Source organism: Chaetomium globosum, genomic scaffold, assembly GCF_000143365.1.
Source record: "Chaetomium globosum CBS 148.51 scaffold_6 genomic scaffold, whole genome shotgun sequence".
Lineage (NCBI taxonomy): Eukaryota > Fungi > Ascomycota > Sordariomycetes > Sordariales > Chaetomiaceae > Chaetomium > Chaetomium globosum.
In genome coordinates this window covers 2,789,039-2,805,444 of record NT_165981.1, presented here as the reverse complement: position 1 = coordinate 2,805,444, position 16,406 = coordinate 2,789,039, and the positions used below count along the sequence as shown (strand labels likewise).

General features: G+C 55.5%; 4 protein-coding genes across 4 annotated transcripts; 3 read left to right on the top strand and 1 right to left on the bottom strand.

Moving 5' to 3' along the window:
* Positions 1-474: 474 nt before the first annotated feature.
* On the top strand, positions 475-3,613 carry CHGG_09220 (uncharacterized protein; the record flags this gene model as incomplete). Its single annotated transcript, XM_001227146.1, has 3 exons — positions 475-822; positions 993-2,630; positions 2,681-3,613. The coding sequence occupies 3 exons, from the start codon at positions 475-477 to the stop codon at positions 3,611-3,613; spliced, it is 2,919 nt and encodes a 972-aa protein (XP_001227147.1).
* Positions 3,614-4,070: 457 nt separating this feature from the next.
* Positions 4,071-6,350, bottom strand: CHGG_09219 (uncharacterized protein; the record flags this gene model as incomplete). The annotated part of the gene is made up of 3 exons (XM_001227145.1): positions 4,071-4,160; positions 4,278-5,835; positions 5,905-6,350. The coding sequence occupies 3 exons, from the start codon at positions 6,348-6,350 to the stop codon at positions 4,071-4,073; spliced, it is 2,094 nt and encodes a 697-aa protein (XP_001227146.1).
* Positions 6,351-8,377: 2,027 nt separating this feature from the next.
* CHGG_09218 (uncharacterized protein) lies at positions 8,378-9,211 on the top strand (the record flags this gene model as incomplete). Its single annotated transcript, XM_001227144.1, has 2 exons — positions 8,378-8,864; positions 8,922-9,211. The coding sequence occupies 2 exons, from the start codon at positions 8,378-8,380 to the stop codon at positions 9,209-9,211; spliced, it is 777 nt and encodes a 258-aa protein (XP_001227145.1).
* A 2,082-nt stretch (positions 9,212-11,293) lies between these two features.
* On the top strand, positions 11,294-11,843 carry CHGG_09217 (uncharacterized protein; the record flags this gene model as incomplete). Its single annotated transcript, XM_001227143.1, has 2 exons — positions 11,294-11,404; positions 11,751-11,843. The coding sequence occupies 2 exons, from the start codon at positions 11,294-11,296 to the stop codon at positions 11,841-11,843; spliced, it is 204 nt and encodes a 67-aa protein (XP_001227144.1).
* Between the last annotated feature and the right edge of the window lie 4,563 nt (positions 11,844-16,406).

Below are 16,406 nucleotides of genomic sequence, written 5' to 3'. Positions count from 1 at the left end.
TCACTCGTCACAAAGAAAGACCCCCCAGTCGGTCTCCAAGGTGCTTGCGACCCCAGCTTCCCAGACACACCCCACATGACAACTCGGCAGCAGCAACAGGCCGACCATAACAAGTCCTCGAGGAATCCAACAGAGTTCGGAACAAAGGATGGGGATGATCTCGGTCTCAGCAAAGAAAGAAATATTCTAACTCGTGCCCCGTTTCTTATTCCTTTCCGAATATAATCCCCGGTTCTCTCTCGTCCACAAGAGTGGTATTGCATCCTATCTCCAGCATTTTCCATCTGCTGACGACGACAACCACGCCGCAAGACCACGCACCAGTCCCAGCCCCAAAAATTCGAGCCATGATAATTTCGATCCCGATATAACCGACTTATACCGTCTACTCCGCGACCCCGGGCTTGGACTGCCCCTCTTCGATATCGCATCGCCCAGGGCCGGCGAGGCACTCGAAAACCTGCTTTCTCCGCCATGCCGGGCTCGACGACCACGTCCAGTCATGCCAGATCCGCGTCTTTGGGGGGGTTCGATGGGCGCCCAGATGGCGCAATGGGGGGGAAGCGGCCACTCCCGCACATCGAAGACATCACCTCCGTCACTGTCGACATTGACACGCACACTCCCGTAGAGAAGGTCCTTCAGACTGCAGAAATATGTCTACGGCAAGCCGAGTCGTCGAAAAGCTTTGGCAGGCCCGACTTTGCTCTCAAGGACTACATACGGACCAACATTATCCTCCTTGATATCATCAAGAAAAACAAGGGATGGGTATCGCTACAGAGCGATAACAGGGCGCAATTTGAGCGCTACCAGCGGCTTGTGCGTCAGGTGCATACCCGTTCACGGCGACTTTGAGGCCATCAAGGAACAAATAAAAGCGGACAATGCTAGGACCGGCGTCCAGCCTACCGCCTACCGGCCCGGAATCCGCGGGCAATGCGGCAACCAACGGGCAAGGCAAGGGAGGCGCTGTGAATGGGACTGTACAGGCCAAAGATGTTCCTGTTTCTTCTCCGCCCAAGAACAAGCCCGTGGTTCACCCGAAACCCCAAGGCCTCCACGGTAATGTGCTACGTCCGGGTACAGCAACGGCCTCTATCAAATCCCAGGACCTCCTCCAGCGCTTCGCAAACCTTCGGGCAGGTGCGCCCAACCCGTCCCAAGGCCTGCATCATATTCGAACACAATCGGCCGCGTCGTCGGGGTTACCAGAGACCCAAAAGCCCCCAAAACCGCTGCCTCCAAACCCACCATTGACCGGCGCGATCGCCGGGTTGCCTAGGATGCCCGACGCGATTTACAACCCGCCACGAGGAACTATCTCGAGCGAAACGGCTGCTCTTCCCTCGAGTGCCCCCCGTGCCATGTTCACGAGAACCAATTCGGCAACACCTTCAAAGCCAGCGCCCAAACATGCTCAGCCCCCTGAGGCTGTTGCACATGCCCATAATTCCGTGCCTCCAGGCGCTCCGGCGAAACGGCCCAAGCTAACCATCCCGGACGGCATCACGATATCTGTTGATGATCTACTTGGGTTTATGAGGACTGGGGCCAAAGACCTCTCAATTCTACTCATTGACATTAGGAGCCGTGAGGAGTTCGATAATGGCCACATCATGTCACAGGCTACCATATGTTTAGAGCCCGAGGTGCTTGCGAGGGATCATATCTCGGCGGAGCAGGTCGCAGATAGCATGGTTCTGGCGCCAGCATCAGAGCAGCTGCTCTTTGAAAAGCGTCATGAGTTCGACCTGGTGGTGTTTTACGACCAAGACTCTGAACAGATTGTCCCCAGGCCACACACCACCAGCGAGAAAGCTGCATCTGGCCTGTTCGATGCGCTTAGCCAGTACGACTTTACGGGCGCATCGGGATTGCAAGTTTCCCCGAAGTTGCTGCGCGGAGGTTTAGACGCGTGGACGAGTCTGGTCGGCCACGCGAGCCTTCAGTCGTCCTCAACGACTACTTCGAAGAAGCACACGGCAAGCCCCATGGCACGTTCATTCCTGAACCGGCGCCAAAGGTACGTGACTCGGCCGATCCAAGACCCGGCAGAGGCCAAGCGATGGGAAGAGACCATTGGGGATGCCGGGGCGATATCCCCAATCAGAACAACCGAGGATTTCCTTCGTCGATTCCCTTCCATTTCCGAACAGCATGAGTCGATGGTGTCTCCGATTAGCCCCCCGGCGAACCGGCCGCAGAGTCCTTTCCACCACCGCTTATCTCACGAAGAGAACCTTTACACCTCGCTCCCGTCGCCACCGACACGCCCACCCCCAGCACTTCCGCGGAGGAGCTATAGTGGGCTTGCCGAGGCCGAGGATAACTCCGTCATTCTGGCTAAGAAGACCGGGGCCCAAGTCGCCGACACGGTCCGGAAATACCGAACAGGCCTACAGAACCCAGGCGTCTACTGCTTCGCGAACAGTTCCCTCCAGGCCATGTTCGCCACGCCAGGCTTCGCGCGTGAGGTATGGAGCGGAGAATGGAAGGATGCGTACAAGGTGCCTATGAAGCCCGACGAAAACCTTGAGAATCCCCAACTCCTCATGAAATGTTTGGCCAACCTCTTGCATTGGCTCAACCAAGGGTCATTCAAGTCTCTTGCGGCCAAAACGATCATGGTTAGTACACGTTTCACTGCTACGATGTACCCGTTACTGACGCTACACAGGAGTACATCCACTACATTCATTCCAAGGGCTCAGACGGTAGGATGAAGCAGGACTGCGACATATTCGGTGGCTGTTCGCAACAAGATGCCCAAGAGTTTTACTCTTTTATCATGGACAATATCCACGACGAGACCAACGTCCGCCGCGACAGAAAGGCCCCAAAGGAGGAAAAGCCGTACACGCCCAAGACCGGCACTATCATACAGAATGCCGTTGACTACTGGCGCGAATACTCCAAATCCAGCGCCTCCATCATCGACAAGTACTTCCGCGGGCTCGAGGTGTTCATCTCGCGGTGCCACAACAGCGCCTGTCGGCAGGAGATCCGCCTCTTTCAACCATGCGACGTCTGGATTCTCAACCTCGCCGGCATGGACGATCCGACGGACCTCGACAGCCTGCTCGCCAACCATCAGACCTCGGAGCACTTCCCCGACCTGATCTGCGAGACGTGCAACAAGCCCGGGCGCACGCGCAAGGCCAAATTCGCGCGGCTCCCCGACCGCCTCGCCTTCTGCCTCAACCGCTTTAACAGCGCCGGCGGTGGTGGCGGGTTCAGCAGCCGGCTCATGTCGTCGGGCAAGATCCACTCCAAGGTGCGCTTCCCGATCCGCGACCTCGACCTCACGCGTTACTGCGCCGAGCCGGACCCGGACATGGCCACCACCGACGACCGTCATTTCGCCGGCAAGATGCGCTACGACTGCTACGCCGTCACCGTGCACGTGGGCCAGGGCATCAACGGCGGGCATTACTACAGCTACGTGCAGGACGAGCTGTCCAGGGACCCGACCGACTGGTTCCGGTGCAACGACGACAAGGTGGACCGCGTCAAGATCGGCACCGGCCAGCCCGGAGATTTGACGGAGACGATGTATCAGAATGGGACGACCTCGGCGTATATGGTTTATTATCGGCGGCGGGGAACGTGAGGTGTTGATGTCGGATGGTAGGGGGGGGGTTGATATTATTGGATAGACGCAACGCAGCGAATATAATAGTTAGCTGGAAGAAGACCAGCGAGGTTCGTGGGGCGGATTGATGATTGGAATGCGTTACGACAAGTCAGGGAAGCAAGGCGCTCGGGACAGGTTCATCTCTACCGTACTAATCATTCGAGATACCAATTGCATTAGACCCATTGTCATCCCACCGTTAGATAGCTATGCTTCAAAGCCTACATTTTTACCCGTTCCAGAACAACGCGCAATATTGTCCCAAGATGGAGAAGTAGGTAGGTAGTTCCAAATCCCTAGTTAACGCCGACCAAGTGCTCGTTCGCCGTATGCCTAGCCCAATGTCGTGAACATAACTTAGAATGCTCAGGGGATCACACCGCCGAGCAGAAACCCAAAAATAATACTAGTCCCAAGCACATATACCCTTCCTTTACTTGCCTTCCACGCAGGCCTTGATATCCTTGGCGTACTTCTCTCTGATCGCCTTACGGTTCAGTTTCTGCGTCGCCGTCACCAGCCCCTATTATCAACCGTTAGCAAACATCGAGCCAACGAACGATAGCTCCCCATCACCCCCAAGCGAGTGGAGGAAAGAAAAGAGAGAAGGAAAGAGAAAGGAGAAAAAAAGGACACTCACATTCGCCGGCGTCCACTCCTCCTCTACGACCACCACCCCAGCGACCGTCTCCATCCCACTCAACCCCTCCTTCCTCGCCACGCCCTGCAGCGCCTTCAACACCGCGCCCCTCACCTTCCCATCCGCACAGAGATCCGCCCCCTCCGCAACGCCGACCTCCTTGGCCATCTGCGCCAGCACCTTCTCGTTCGCCAGCACGAGGGCAATGGGCCGGGGCGCGGAGCTGTCGCCGTGAACCATGACGTTCTGGGCGCAGGCGGCGCCGCGGTAAATGGCCTCGAGCTTCTCGAGCGCGATGTACTCGCCGCCCTGCAGCTTGACCAGGTTCTTGACGCGGTCGATGACGGCCAGGTGGCCATCGGCGTTGAACTCGCCGATGTCGCCCGTGCGGAACCACCCGTCCGGGGTGATGGCCTTGGCGCTTTCGTCCGGGTTGTCCAGGTAGGCGGTGCACACGGGCGCGCCGCGGATGAGGATCTCGCCTTGGGGCGGGGTGCTGGCGGTGGAGTAGTTGAGTTCGGGGAGGGAGACGAGCTTGATCTCGACGGCGGCGGGGACCGGGCCGATGGCGGCGTCGGGGGTCCATTGGAGGGGGCAGCCGAGGGCGCCGTTGCCGCAGGTCTCGGTGAGCCCGTAGCCGTTGAGCATGGGCGCGACGGCCATGGAGATGAAGTGGAGGGTGGGGGTGGCGATGCCGCTGGCGCCGTTGACGACGAAGCGCAGGCGGCCGCCGGTGACGGCGCGGACTTGGCTGAAGACGGTGCTGTCGAGGAGGGCGCCGCCGGGGAGGCCGCTGCGCACGAGGAAGGATTTGAGGGCGAGCGCGGCGTTGAAGACGGTGCCCGCGAGCGCACCCGACGCCTTGACCTTGCCCTCGATGCCCTTCTTGACTGTTTCCCAGATCTGCGGGACGCCGACCATGACGGTGGGCGCGAAGGTGCGCATGTCGCCGTAGCAGTTGCGCATGCTGGTGTCGGAGAGCGTGCGCGGCGAGCCGTAGCCGAGGGTCGCGCCCACGAAAATGACGAGGTTCTCGAGCACGAGCTCAAAGATGTGCGCCAGCGGGAGGTAGGCCAAGACGTATTCGCGGTGGCTCACAGCTTCCTCCATGACCGAGTACAGGCCCGCCACGGCGGCCACGAAGCCCGCGTGGGTGACGGGGACACCCTTGGGCGGGCCGGTGCTGCCGGAGGTGTACATGATGCAATACATTTCTTCGGGGCTCGGTAGGACTGGTTCTGTCGGGTTTTCCTCGCCTAGTGCGCGCAGTTCGCCAAATGACAAGATAGTAAGCTCCGGGTGGACAGCTTTGAACTCCTCGATCTCGGCATCGGGTACGGGCAGGTGGGTTTCCTCGTTGTAGATAAGGAACTTGACGGCTTCCGCCTTTTTGAGCGGATTTTTGATCGTCTTGAACAGGTGCGGGTCGACAAACATGGCATTCGCCTTGCTCTGAACGAGCGAGTGTTCAACGCCGCTCTCGCCGAGGGTGTCATATGCGGTGACGATGGTCATGGATTGCGAAGAGCATGCGTGTGCCATGGAGAGCCATTGCGAGCTATGTCGTTTAACTCAGGTGTCAGAAACTGTATCCTAGCTAAAAACGGTTTTGAGGGTATGGCCGTACCTGGTCGTCGCAAAGATATGCAGCCTGTCTTTTGGCGACAACCCCAGTTTCCTTAGACCAGCGCCAACTTGCAAAACCTGGGTAAAGTACTCCTGATATGTGATGTAAGTGTAGTCGGACAGCTCGTAATAGGTCCATTCCTTCTCGACCTCGGTGGTCTTGCCGTCGACAACCTTGGGGACCTTCCTCTTTTCCTTGTGGGTGTGGATCAGCTTCCGGCTGCCAACTGCGGGCTCGTTGCCGTAGAGCTCGGCACTTCGTTTTAAGAGGTCAAAGGTGGTGTTGACATCCGGGGCTGGGCGCTCGAGTAGGCCATCCTTGGCCTTGGGATGCCGGCGGGGGATCGTTTCGCCTTCAACGGGCTGGACGCCGGGGGCCTCGATGGTGTAAGGGGGCTTTTGCACCATGCCCAGAGGCGTCGGCTTGGCGCTATACTTGTACGTCATGGTGCAAAGCTGCGAGTTGTTTGGCTGCTATGGCTATGTGATCTTTGACCTTTCTAGTTCGATTTTTCTTCACGCAAGCTTCAGGACGTCTCTTCGCGTAACTTATTAAAATATGACAGTGGGTCGAGTTGTTGTGTGCCGAGGTTTGCGACCTTTTGCAAAGCGCACGAGGAGGCGAGCGGCCTCGGTTGGCGTTTCTTGGGAGCCCTGTTCGACTAGACGGGTGGCAGGTGAGACAGTGCAGACGGGCGCAGCCAGGGCTTCGCCAATGATGGGTTGTGGTTTTTGTTGAGATTCGAGTTGGGGTAAACAGGTGGCTTCACTTGGCGGGGAGCAACGAGCTGATGTTGTCTGAGGAATTTCAGCTCTTTTGAGTTGCCCCCTCGATTTGGGCGAGAGGTTCGCCTGGCTCTCTCCAACTGCTCTGCATCTCGAAGCAGCACAATGACGCATGGCGGCGCCCAGCTGGCAGCGGAACAGGGCCAACCCCGGAGACCCTCCACACTCCTCTGGAGCTTGACATGCCAAGCTTGGTCTCAATCGGGCGGGTCGCTGATCGCCAAGCCTGTCACCTCGACCCGAGACCTCTCCGATCGGAACCCACATGACGTTATCAGAAAAATAAATCGAGCCGTTGAGGTGTCATGGGGATGCTGTGCTTTGGTCCAAAAACAGGCAGGATTCGAGAAACAGAAACTCTAGACTAATAACCGGGGTAAAACCAGCCGTAGAATACCGATTATCGTCGCTTTACAAGAAGCAATTACCTGGACTGTCGGGTGGCTTTCGTGTCGTCTCGTTTCTTTTCCTACAGTCTTGAGAGTCTCAACACATTCACATTTGGTGTTTAGCAATTTGTACTTCGTACCCAAGGTTGAGTTGAGATGCTCGCCTTGTGCCTAACTCAGAGATGGGACGGGCAAACACGGGTGTCTCCGAGGGTGAAAGTCGGATGTTTTCCAAGACAGGAAGGAACATAACTGATCGATGCAACTCCCGGGCCACCTTCATTTCATCCCGCAGGAATTATTCCACGATACCTGTTCGTACATCATACCGATACATTACTCTGTAGGAACAAGTACCTACTTTCCTTTTCGAGTCCCTTTATTCGAGACGAATTATAATACGGACGAAGATAGATTACGGATCCGTACTTCGTACTTCGTGTACCCCCTGGAAGCTAACGATCGACCCCTGGTCTCGGCTCCCAATCAACGCTGCGGGTCGCAAGCGGGAATTGGGGACAATCCATGCAAGATGCATTCGCGGCCTTCGGGCCATTGCCCCTCCGGAAGCTGACATTAGGCCCGGTATGACTGACGACAACATCAACGTCAGCTTTGGAGGCCGGATCATGCCAAGGGTTTTACCCAAAACTTCTCTTGGTTCTACTTGTACGCATTTCGTCTTGCTAGCTTTCTTCACCTTTCACTTTAGTTTGTTGGTTCAGCCAGGGACCAGCCGGCGAGATCATGAGCTCGGAGAATACGGACCCGATCAGCTCGCCTGGCTCCGCTCTGGCATCTGCGGCCGGAACCCCGTCCCCGGATCCCGCCGAGTTGAGCATTAGGGTTCGCCGGAAACCGATTCCTCGGAAGGGTCACACCAAGTCGCGCCGAGGCTGCTTCAACTGCAAGCGTAGGAAAGTCAAATGTCAGGAGTCACGGCCCGAATGCTCCAACTGCACCCGCATCGGCTTGGACTGCGAATACCCGGACAGCCGCCCCCGGCAGTCGCAGAGCCCCCTGACCGCCGCCGTCGAGTCGTCGTCACTGTCCGTGATACCCTCGCCCTCAGTCCCGCTCCAGTCCACGCCGACGCTCTTTACCCCGGACGACATGCGTTTCTTTCACCACTTCTTAGTTACCGCTTATCCGCCGCTTCCTATCCGAGGTGACGATATATGGAAGAATGTAGCGCCCTTAGCACATACTGTCAGTCACCCATAGTGTGCATCTAATTCTTCGATCCATCAAATAGCCGTGCTAACTATTGCGTGGCAGTATGATTACTTGATGCACGCCATGCTGGGCCTGGCCGCCTCCCACCTCGACATCTACGGTGCTAACGTTTCGTCCCATGCCCTAACCCACCGTGTCAAAGCCATCACCCTGTTGAATCAAGCGTTGAGCACGCGCCCGACGTCTACAGCGGAAGCGGACGCCAGGTTTGCCGCCATCTTCGCCTTGGCCTTTCAAGCCTCATGCATGCCCGAAGGCATGACCGAGTTCATGTCCATGATCAAAGGCTGCCATGTCATTGCGAAAACATCACTATTGGAGTACCAAGACTCCCTCTTTAAAGTCTTTACTCGAGACGGCTATGGCAACAGCGTTCGGAAGATACTCGGGACGGCCCCCATTGTTCTTCAACGAAAAGACGAAGATCTTCTTTCCGGCTTTCTCGAGTCCCTGCGCGCACTTGGGCCCCTTTGCACCAGCTCGTTGGAGGTTAGGTTCCTGGCTTCCACTGAGCACGTCGTCAAGATCGCAAGAGTGTCTGCTGCCGAAGGTCCGTCATGCTGCCCCTTGGTCCACCCCACTCCCCCAAACTGACATCCCTTGTTAGCCTTTGCTCACTTTTCTGAGCACTACGGTCTTGTCCTACACGCGGCACCCGAGGAATATGCCCCGTTCGTAGACCCCAATCACTACCCGGCGCAGCTCCTCCTCATCCACTTCGTTCTCATCGAGTTCGCTATTGGCTACATCGCCCTCGGCGAAGTTGGCCGCCGCTTCGCATATCGAGAGAAGTCCTGCATCGCCTGGATGAATCAGCTCGCCGCTAACCTACCAGAGCGCTACAAGAAGTACGCCGAGTGGCCCATGAATTATGTTCGGACCGAGCTAGGCGGCTGAGAGAGGGTATCCCGGGGTTATTCACTCGGCAGTTGTCGTCAAGAATTGTCTAAGGCGGCTCCGGCAGAACAACCCTGCCATTATTGAGTCGAGGTGGTATGCGCCGGTACAACCCATCAACATGGGTCAACTATCAGGACACTCGGCATTCGCTCATACGTCGCCTGTACCTATCCCCCCCAACCCCGTTGGTGTCCCGGGGCTTGAGTCAACCGGCGAGCTGTCACCGCCATCTAAGCGGAACGCATAATATAGACGCGGATGGGAGGTAGAACTAGGAAAGTTCAGGTGGGCCAAGGGAGCGTTTAAAGAATAACAGGGGAAGCGAAGCCCGCCAGTGGTGAGCACGGCGTATAGGGCAGTCGTTTGGGGTTCTGTTGGTTTGTTGGGACCTGGAGTTTGGCAAGAGAGCCAAGTCCTTGCTTGTAAACCCGGCCCTAGCCCATAGCCATTGGAAGGGAAATGTGAGAATCCAAAAACCGGAGAGGGACGAACTGCGTGAGACTTTATAGAGAATGCAGCAATGCTTGCATGCTTGGTTATCAGGCAAGATCTATCATGATTGGCCGGCTTAGGCGAGTTGTCTGTTGTCAATCCGAGGAATGCGACGGGTGGCTTTCTCAGGTCGGAACGCCCTCGCATACATCGGATGCGTGTTGCCTGGGTGCATGAGGTTTGACAGTGGCACTTCGTTGTTAGGATCACTTTCCCGAGTCGTGCTATCCTGTCGTCCGGCTGTGTGGCCAAGTGGTGGTGGTGGTGGCGGTATAGATATTCTAGGGTGCCCTTTTCCTGTCATTGAGTTCTCCATGGGACCACATGCAAGTGATTCTTGCCTCTCAGATTTAGAGTTAACCATCCATGACAAATCCAGTGTGAAGCTTTGGATTAAAACTTCAAAACCATAACCAACCCTTGCCAAACTTGACCATGATTGGCAACCAGTCATCCGTATGGTGAATGATGGTAGTTCTCATATCTTGGAAGGTCCATGAGGACTCAATCAACATCAGCCGGTTTGCGCCAAATATCTCCGCGCCTATTCAATGTGACAAGAGACAAAGGGGCACGGGGCGTTGAGATCAGACAAACCTGCGCGCTTCTCTTTCTGGGCCTCCGTTTACATAGTACCCAATTTGTTAAAATCGATCAGACTACCAATATTAAAACCATAACTCCTACGCCTATAATCTTATAATCTACCCTCGTACCCTTGTCTAGGAGATATTTGAATCATCCCTACATCTCGGATTAATCAACGCTCTTGACTTTGGAAACCGACCGTTGGATCCTCTCAAAGACCATAGACCATATAGATGACATCAGGCAGCAACCTCGAACACACTAAGTACGACGAGGTCTCTACATCCTCCCCACAGACAACGTGTACCTGTCCAGGGAGCTAGTACTTTCAACACACAATGATACGTCATCATCTAGTCCACTGCGGTGCCACGGGGAGTGAAGCGTCTGAAGTTTCATCAGCCTTACAGAGTCACAAGCCGAGCTGTCCCGATATTGACACGTGAAGAGGCAAGATCTGAGAGTGTAAACCCGCACGAGTCCACTAGGGCTACGTAGTTATGGTTTGAGTGCCTGGACTGTCTTCCACGTACCTATACATATGGCGCAAGGCTGGTATGTACAAGCTGACCGTCTCCCGTATACGGACACATAGGTTGCTCAACTTAGCTAGTGGTTACACGCTTGGGAAAACAGGGTGTTTTAGGTTTCTCCAATCTAGCACTGCCCAAGGGGAGGCAACTGGGCCCCCTAGCTTAAGTGGCAAAACCGTGACTATCCAGTAGGGCATACAGAATAAACAAACAAGGAGGTTGAGTGTCCTTATGGCACCCCCTTTAGCACCCCGTCACAGCCTCCATGAAAAACGGCGACTGCGTCTGCAAACGCTGACCAACTTCAAACGAGCCAACGCCAAAATATTAACAGATAAAAAGAAAAAAAAAGCAATATACCGCCATCACCACAAACTCAATTCCCCTCGCCCCCGGTCCCACAACAGCCCTACCCAAACCTGACATCACCATCCCATCTCCCTCGACCCCTCCCCCACCAGCCCCCATGACTCTGCCACAACCACCAACATCAGACCAAAAGCCCCCTCTTCCCAGGCGACAAATCAGCATGCCACGATCACCAGAACCAGCCCACCCGCCTCGAGATCTCAGCCAGGTTGGTGCACAGAAGAGGACGAATTGCTCGTACTGTGCGGTTGGCTCGCGCGCACTGACGTCCACCCCACCGCAAAAAAAACCCCAGATTCCGCCACGGCTATGTATAGACGGGGGTTGGTTGTAAGCTCTGGCTTCAGTCACACCTCCCTCGCTGATCCTGAAGGATGGAACCTTGTCTTGCTGAGTTTTCCCCGCCGAGTGTGACAGTATGTGGATGGGGTTGAATCGATCGACGGCAGTGCTCGTGAGGGTGTGGTGGCATCTTGACAGAGCCCGATCAAATTTGCAACATGAGGGGGTCGCGATGGAGCTATGTTGCCACGGCCTCCTCTGTGTTCCTCTAGGGGGCCTTGGGATTCTCTTGGATGGGGGCTCGAGGTATAACGCGCTACGCTGAGGAAAGCACTGGTGGGAGTGAGTGGTGGGCCAGGCCGTAACAAAAAAAGAGGTAACGGCGTCTGTCACGGCGGTAATTCTCACCAGGCGTTTAGCGTGTCGTTTTCAAGATCCCCTAGACTATAGGCCATATCAAACCACGCCCTGCCAACTAGAATGCACGCCAGCATAATGAACCTACGACGTAGACGCAAAGAAGGTTGCCTCCTCACATGTGACAACCCCCCTGGCGCGCAATGACCCCTCTCCCACAACCCACCCGCTCGCCCGCCGCGTTCGCTGGCGCTAGCAAGGGAAATAAAACAACAGACGAACGGCCGAGGCGAGAGACAGTTTGTGGTGTGTGGTGTGTGGACCGGCCGTGGAGAATACTGTACAAAAGTTTAACGAGCTGGAGCTGAAACGAGATCGAGATTCCGTGCCTCACCGCGCGGGGCCATCCCATCGTGGTTGCCGCGGACGCGCCACCGTACGGCCGTACCGGCTACATCGCCCAAGTACCTACTGGTGAGCCCCTCACATGAGTCAAACTGCTGCAGTTGTCGTCCCGGTCATGTCCGAAGCCGCTGCGGGACCCGACTCAGTTGTTTGCCGTGTGTCTGTTGGTCACGTCATCGGTGGGATGCTGGGCGAGTCTGCGCACCGATGTTGGGTGTAGTAGGAAGTTGTTGGGGTGAATGGTGGGAGGAGGGGATGGGGTGCAGAGCCCTCACACCTCCGCAGCCCCCGAGTCCGATGCCCTGATATCTTCCGGCGATGCCCCGGTGTGGACCGGGTGGGGCCCGGCGAATATTTCTAGAAGCCTTCCTAAAAGGGATGAACCAGGAGGCTTGGCCGGGTCCCTGTTTCTCCTGGCTGGGGGGCTGGTGGAGGGTCGGGTGGGGTGGAAACACCGGTGCTGACCGACGAAGGCCCGACTCTCACTCCGCTCAGCGAGTTTGTGAACGAGGAATATGGGTTTCGGCCTATTAGCTCGTGACTAAGTATTATCAGCATTCGGGATCGAGAAACGGGAGGTGGATGACCCCAGAAAACCACAAGAACAGGAAATTGCTGTACCCCCTGTTGTAGAGGATGCTTGCTGTAAGTGGCAGAGGGCGATGAACGCACCAATGATGGACAGTTGTCGTTGTTATTGTTGGTATTGTTGTTGTGGTGCCACCTTCAAGTATCGGTGATTATGCGGCAAGCTTAAACTCACTCGTTCGACTCAGCTGCATCCCCTGGTCCTGAACCAGTATCGTGGTAGTCGAAACCCGGGTTCTTGGTGAATGCCAAGCAGGAAAGCTGGAGGGACGGTTCGATGTCTTGGCTTTTCATGTTGGCAGCTGTGGATTGCAAGATCTAGAGCTCTGGTCAAGAACTCTCTTCCTCCCGGTATGCCCGGGATCGGGTCGAGGCAGTTCCTCGGAGGTTGAGTCGGCCATGTACGGGGCTACTGCGGACCATTTGCTACGTCTTCTCGGGGAGTGAAGAAAACGCCAACGTTTCTGTGGCAGGGAATCGATGCCTGATAATGCGCAAATGGTCGGCTGCAAGGTTTCTCCCGCCCCCTCCTCCGCCCCCATCGGCAAACGAATAGACTGGCTGCGAGTTACCGAGCCGTGGTGAATACCCAAGGCCGAGCGGATAGAGGTCATGGCCTTGCGTAAAATTGCAGCCTCAAAAGTCGGTGAGCGGGCGAAACACGCGATGATTTGTACACGACTGTTCGAGAGGGAGTTTGCCGTGGCGGGGCACACATTCGGGCAGTCCTCGATAAGCCCTACCACGGGAATGATGCAACACAACACCTCCTCTACCTGCCCCTTGCCAACGCACCAGCTCCCATTGCCCAACCGAAATGAACGAAACGAGTGAGCTTGAGGCAGAAGCTACCCCTCTATTATTCATTTTTTTTCCGTTTGCGAGTGGGGCCTTAGCTGTCATGCATTTGTGGTGTGCTCGCTGCGGAAGTCGAGATCCAACCAAGCATCCATGCTGGCCTGCAGATGTTGTGGTGGGCCAAACCCAGTCAAATAGTCCAGGCTCGAGACAGAATTAAGAGAAAATAGAGATAAATTCAGTTTTCATATTGGAATTATTAAGAAAGGGCCCGATTGTATTTCCAGGGCTGAGTTACAGGGGCCCCTAATATTGCATTAGTACCTACCTGGGCAACCTGGAAACCTTGAAAAACGTAACGACCTGCCGTTGACATGAAGATGCGCCCAACCAGCCACTCCACGCGCCGATTCGTCGAAGGAGTTGCTCTTGGTCCCTCATTGAAGCACTCCAAATTTCGACAATGAACGCGAGCTCGTCCTAGCGGTAACTGAGTTGCGAATGTGAGAACCACTCTCACTTGGACCCCAACCACGCTTGCTTCATACTAGGCGAAAGTCAACCCATCAATTGACAATTGGGTTAAGCGAAGTGGAATCCAGGATCACCTGTCTTTGCCAATGTCGCAAACCAACCCTTTCCCGATCGAATTGAACAACATCAATGCCTGCCTTGGTTATTGAAGAGAGACGATTTTCGGGGCTCCGTTCACTAAACCCACCGAGAATGAGGGGTCCCCGGAGCGCGATGCGTCAACGTTGAGGAGTTAGTGCGATCAGCAACCGTTGCACGGTTAGGGGGCCGTTTCAGTAGGGATCGATGGCGTCACTTTTCGTCTCGTGTGTTTGTCGCTAAAACCTGGATAGACATGTGAACGTGCAAAGGGGCTACCCATGCAAACCCGTCGTGTTTGTTTTGTTATGGAGCGGAAAACATCGCCGCAACAAGAAATCGTACCCGGAACTTGCGCTGAACACCAAACGCGGCTACCGCCGATCCCATCGTCGATTTTCACGTGCTGTGAGGATACCTCAACGCGCGAGGATATCTCGAAAGGCCCCGACAGAACAAGGATTGACAATCGTTAACTCCCTTAGTTAATTCGGCATCCCTTCGCTTCCTCGGCTGCAATTGCCTAGGGTCGCACATTTAAAACATGTCGTCTGACCTGCCCGCCAAGCATCTCGACCATCAAGATCTTCACGACAATCTGGTTGAACCGTTTGCATGTGGGGATTGGGAGACCTACCCACTTCGGTACGTGTACCCCAACAACAACAGCTTTCTTCTCATCTCTGCTGTCTTCCGGCTGCCAAATGAAGCCGCGAAATTGGCCAACGGTCCGGTGACACTCTGTGATTTGTGTTGCGGTGTCGGCCCGGTGCCCCTGCTGCAAAAGAACGGAACGGAACCGGCCCCGGTGACAACCATGGAATGGAAACGTCAAAACCTGGAAAGTGTCATTTCAGTGACCTCACCTCGGCTTACCTAACTGTCAAACCTTGGAACATGTGGTCCGGTGTGACAGTGGAAGGTCGAGAGGCCTGGGCCGACGGTAAAATTGGCTAAAGTGACACCAGAGAGTGTTACCGGGAGTGTTGCATGGGTGTCACAGTGTGTATGTACCTTAATCGGGTGTGGTCTCGATCCGATCGGGGAGGACGGGGGTGTGGAGGTGGGTGGTGATGGCACATCATGTCAATCGAAGTGTGGTACCTGCCAAGTATGCCGAACTCAACATCGACCGACTCTCAGAAGACACAACGACAAGCATGACCGGCATCAAAAAGCACGAGCTCATCTCGCAGACTTCAACGGTATCCTCCCCAATTTGCGATGAGAATGAATGTACGTATATCGGTATCTGTGTACACGCCGGCATGTACCCTCTACCCCTATCCTGGGCGCCTTCACATGACTCTCCAAACAATTCTCTCCCACGTGGCACAAACAACAAAGACACGCCAGCTTCCAACAACACCACAAAAGAACGAAAGAAAGGGAGAAAACCGCCTCCCGGCCGCAAGTTACCCCGTCTCGGGACCGGACAAGTCCATGTCCAGGGCAGGCAAGAAGGCCAGGCAACAAGATACACCCGGATCGGTTGAGAACAAACAGACGACAAGGCGAGCCAAACTGCCTCAGCCTTACTAACTATGTATTTGTCTCTCTCCTAAATCTGGATCGCCCTCCCCCTCCCTCGCCCCCTAAGCCGACAACCGTCGGCACACCACCACCTTCCTCACACCCGCCCCCAGATCGCCTTTGTCCCAGACAAGAGTAAGGTACCCGCAAGCCACTGATGCGATAGCCCCAACGGTTTTCGGAGGGGCCCAGAACCCCAAGCCAAAACAAGAAAAAAGCGATCGAGAAAACGCGGGATGAGAGGTGAATGACGCGAGATGTGAGACATATCGGTGGCGGCGACGGAGGTTGCCGTCCAACGCCGTCTGGCCAGAATGGTCGAGGGAAGGGATGGAGAGAGGAATACGAGTACGACAGTAGACTAGTCAGCGACTAGTCAGCGGGAAGGGATAAACTAACCGACCAGCAAACAAACAAACGAGCGATTTCCAGGCTAACCGTCTACCGTAGGCCCGTTGTAGATCTGGGAATCGTGTGATGAAGGACCTGAAGGACTGCGGTTGACGGCAACTCGTGAAGCCGGTCCCGGGATCTCCACAATCCATCGTGGGCCTGACTCGAACTTATGTTGTTCAGACGAACATGTATGTGAGTGACGTCTGAAGGGATGGCGGCACATGGACAGAGAGAACACT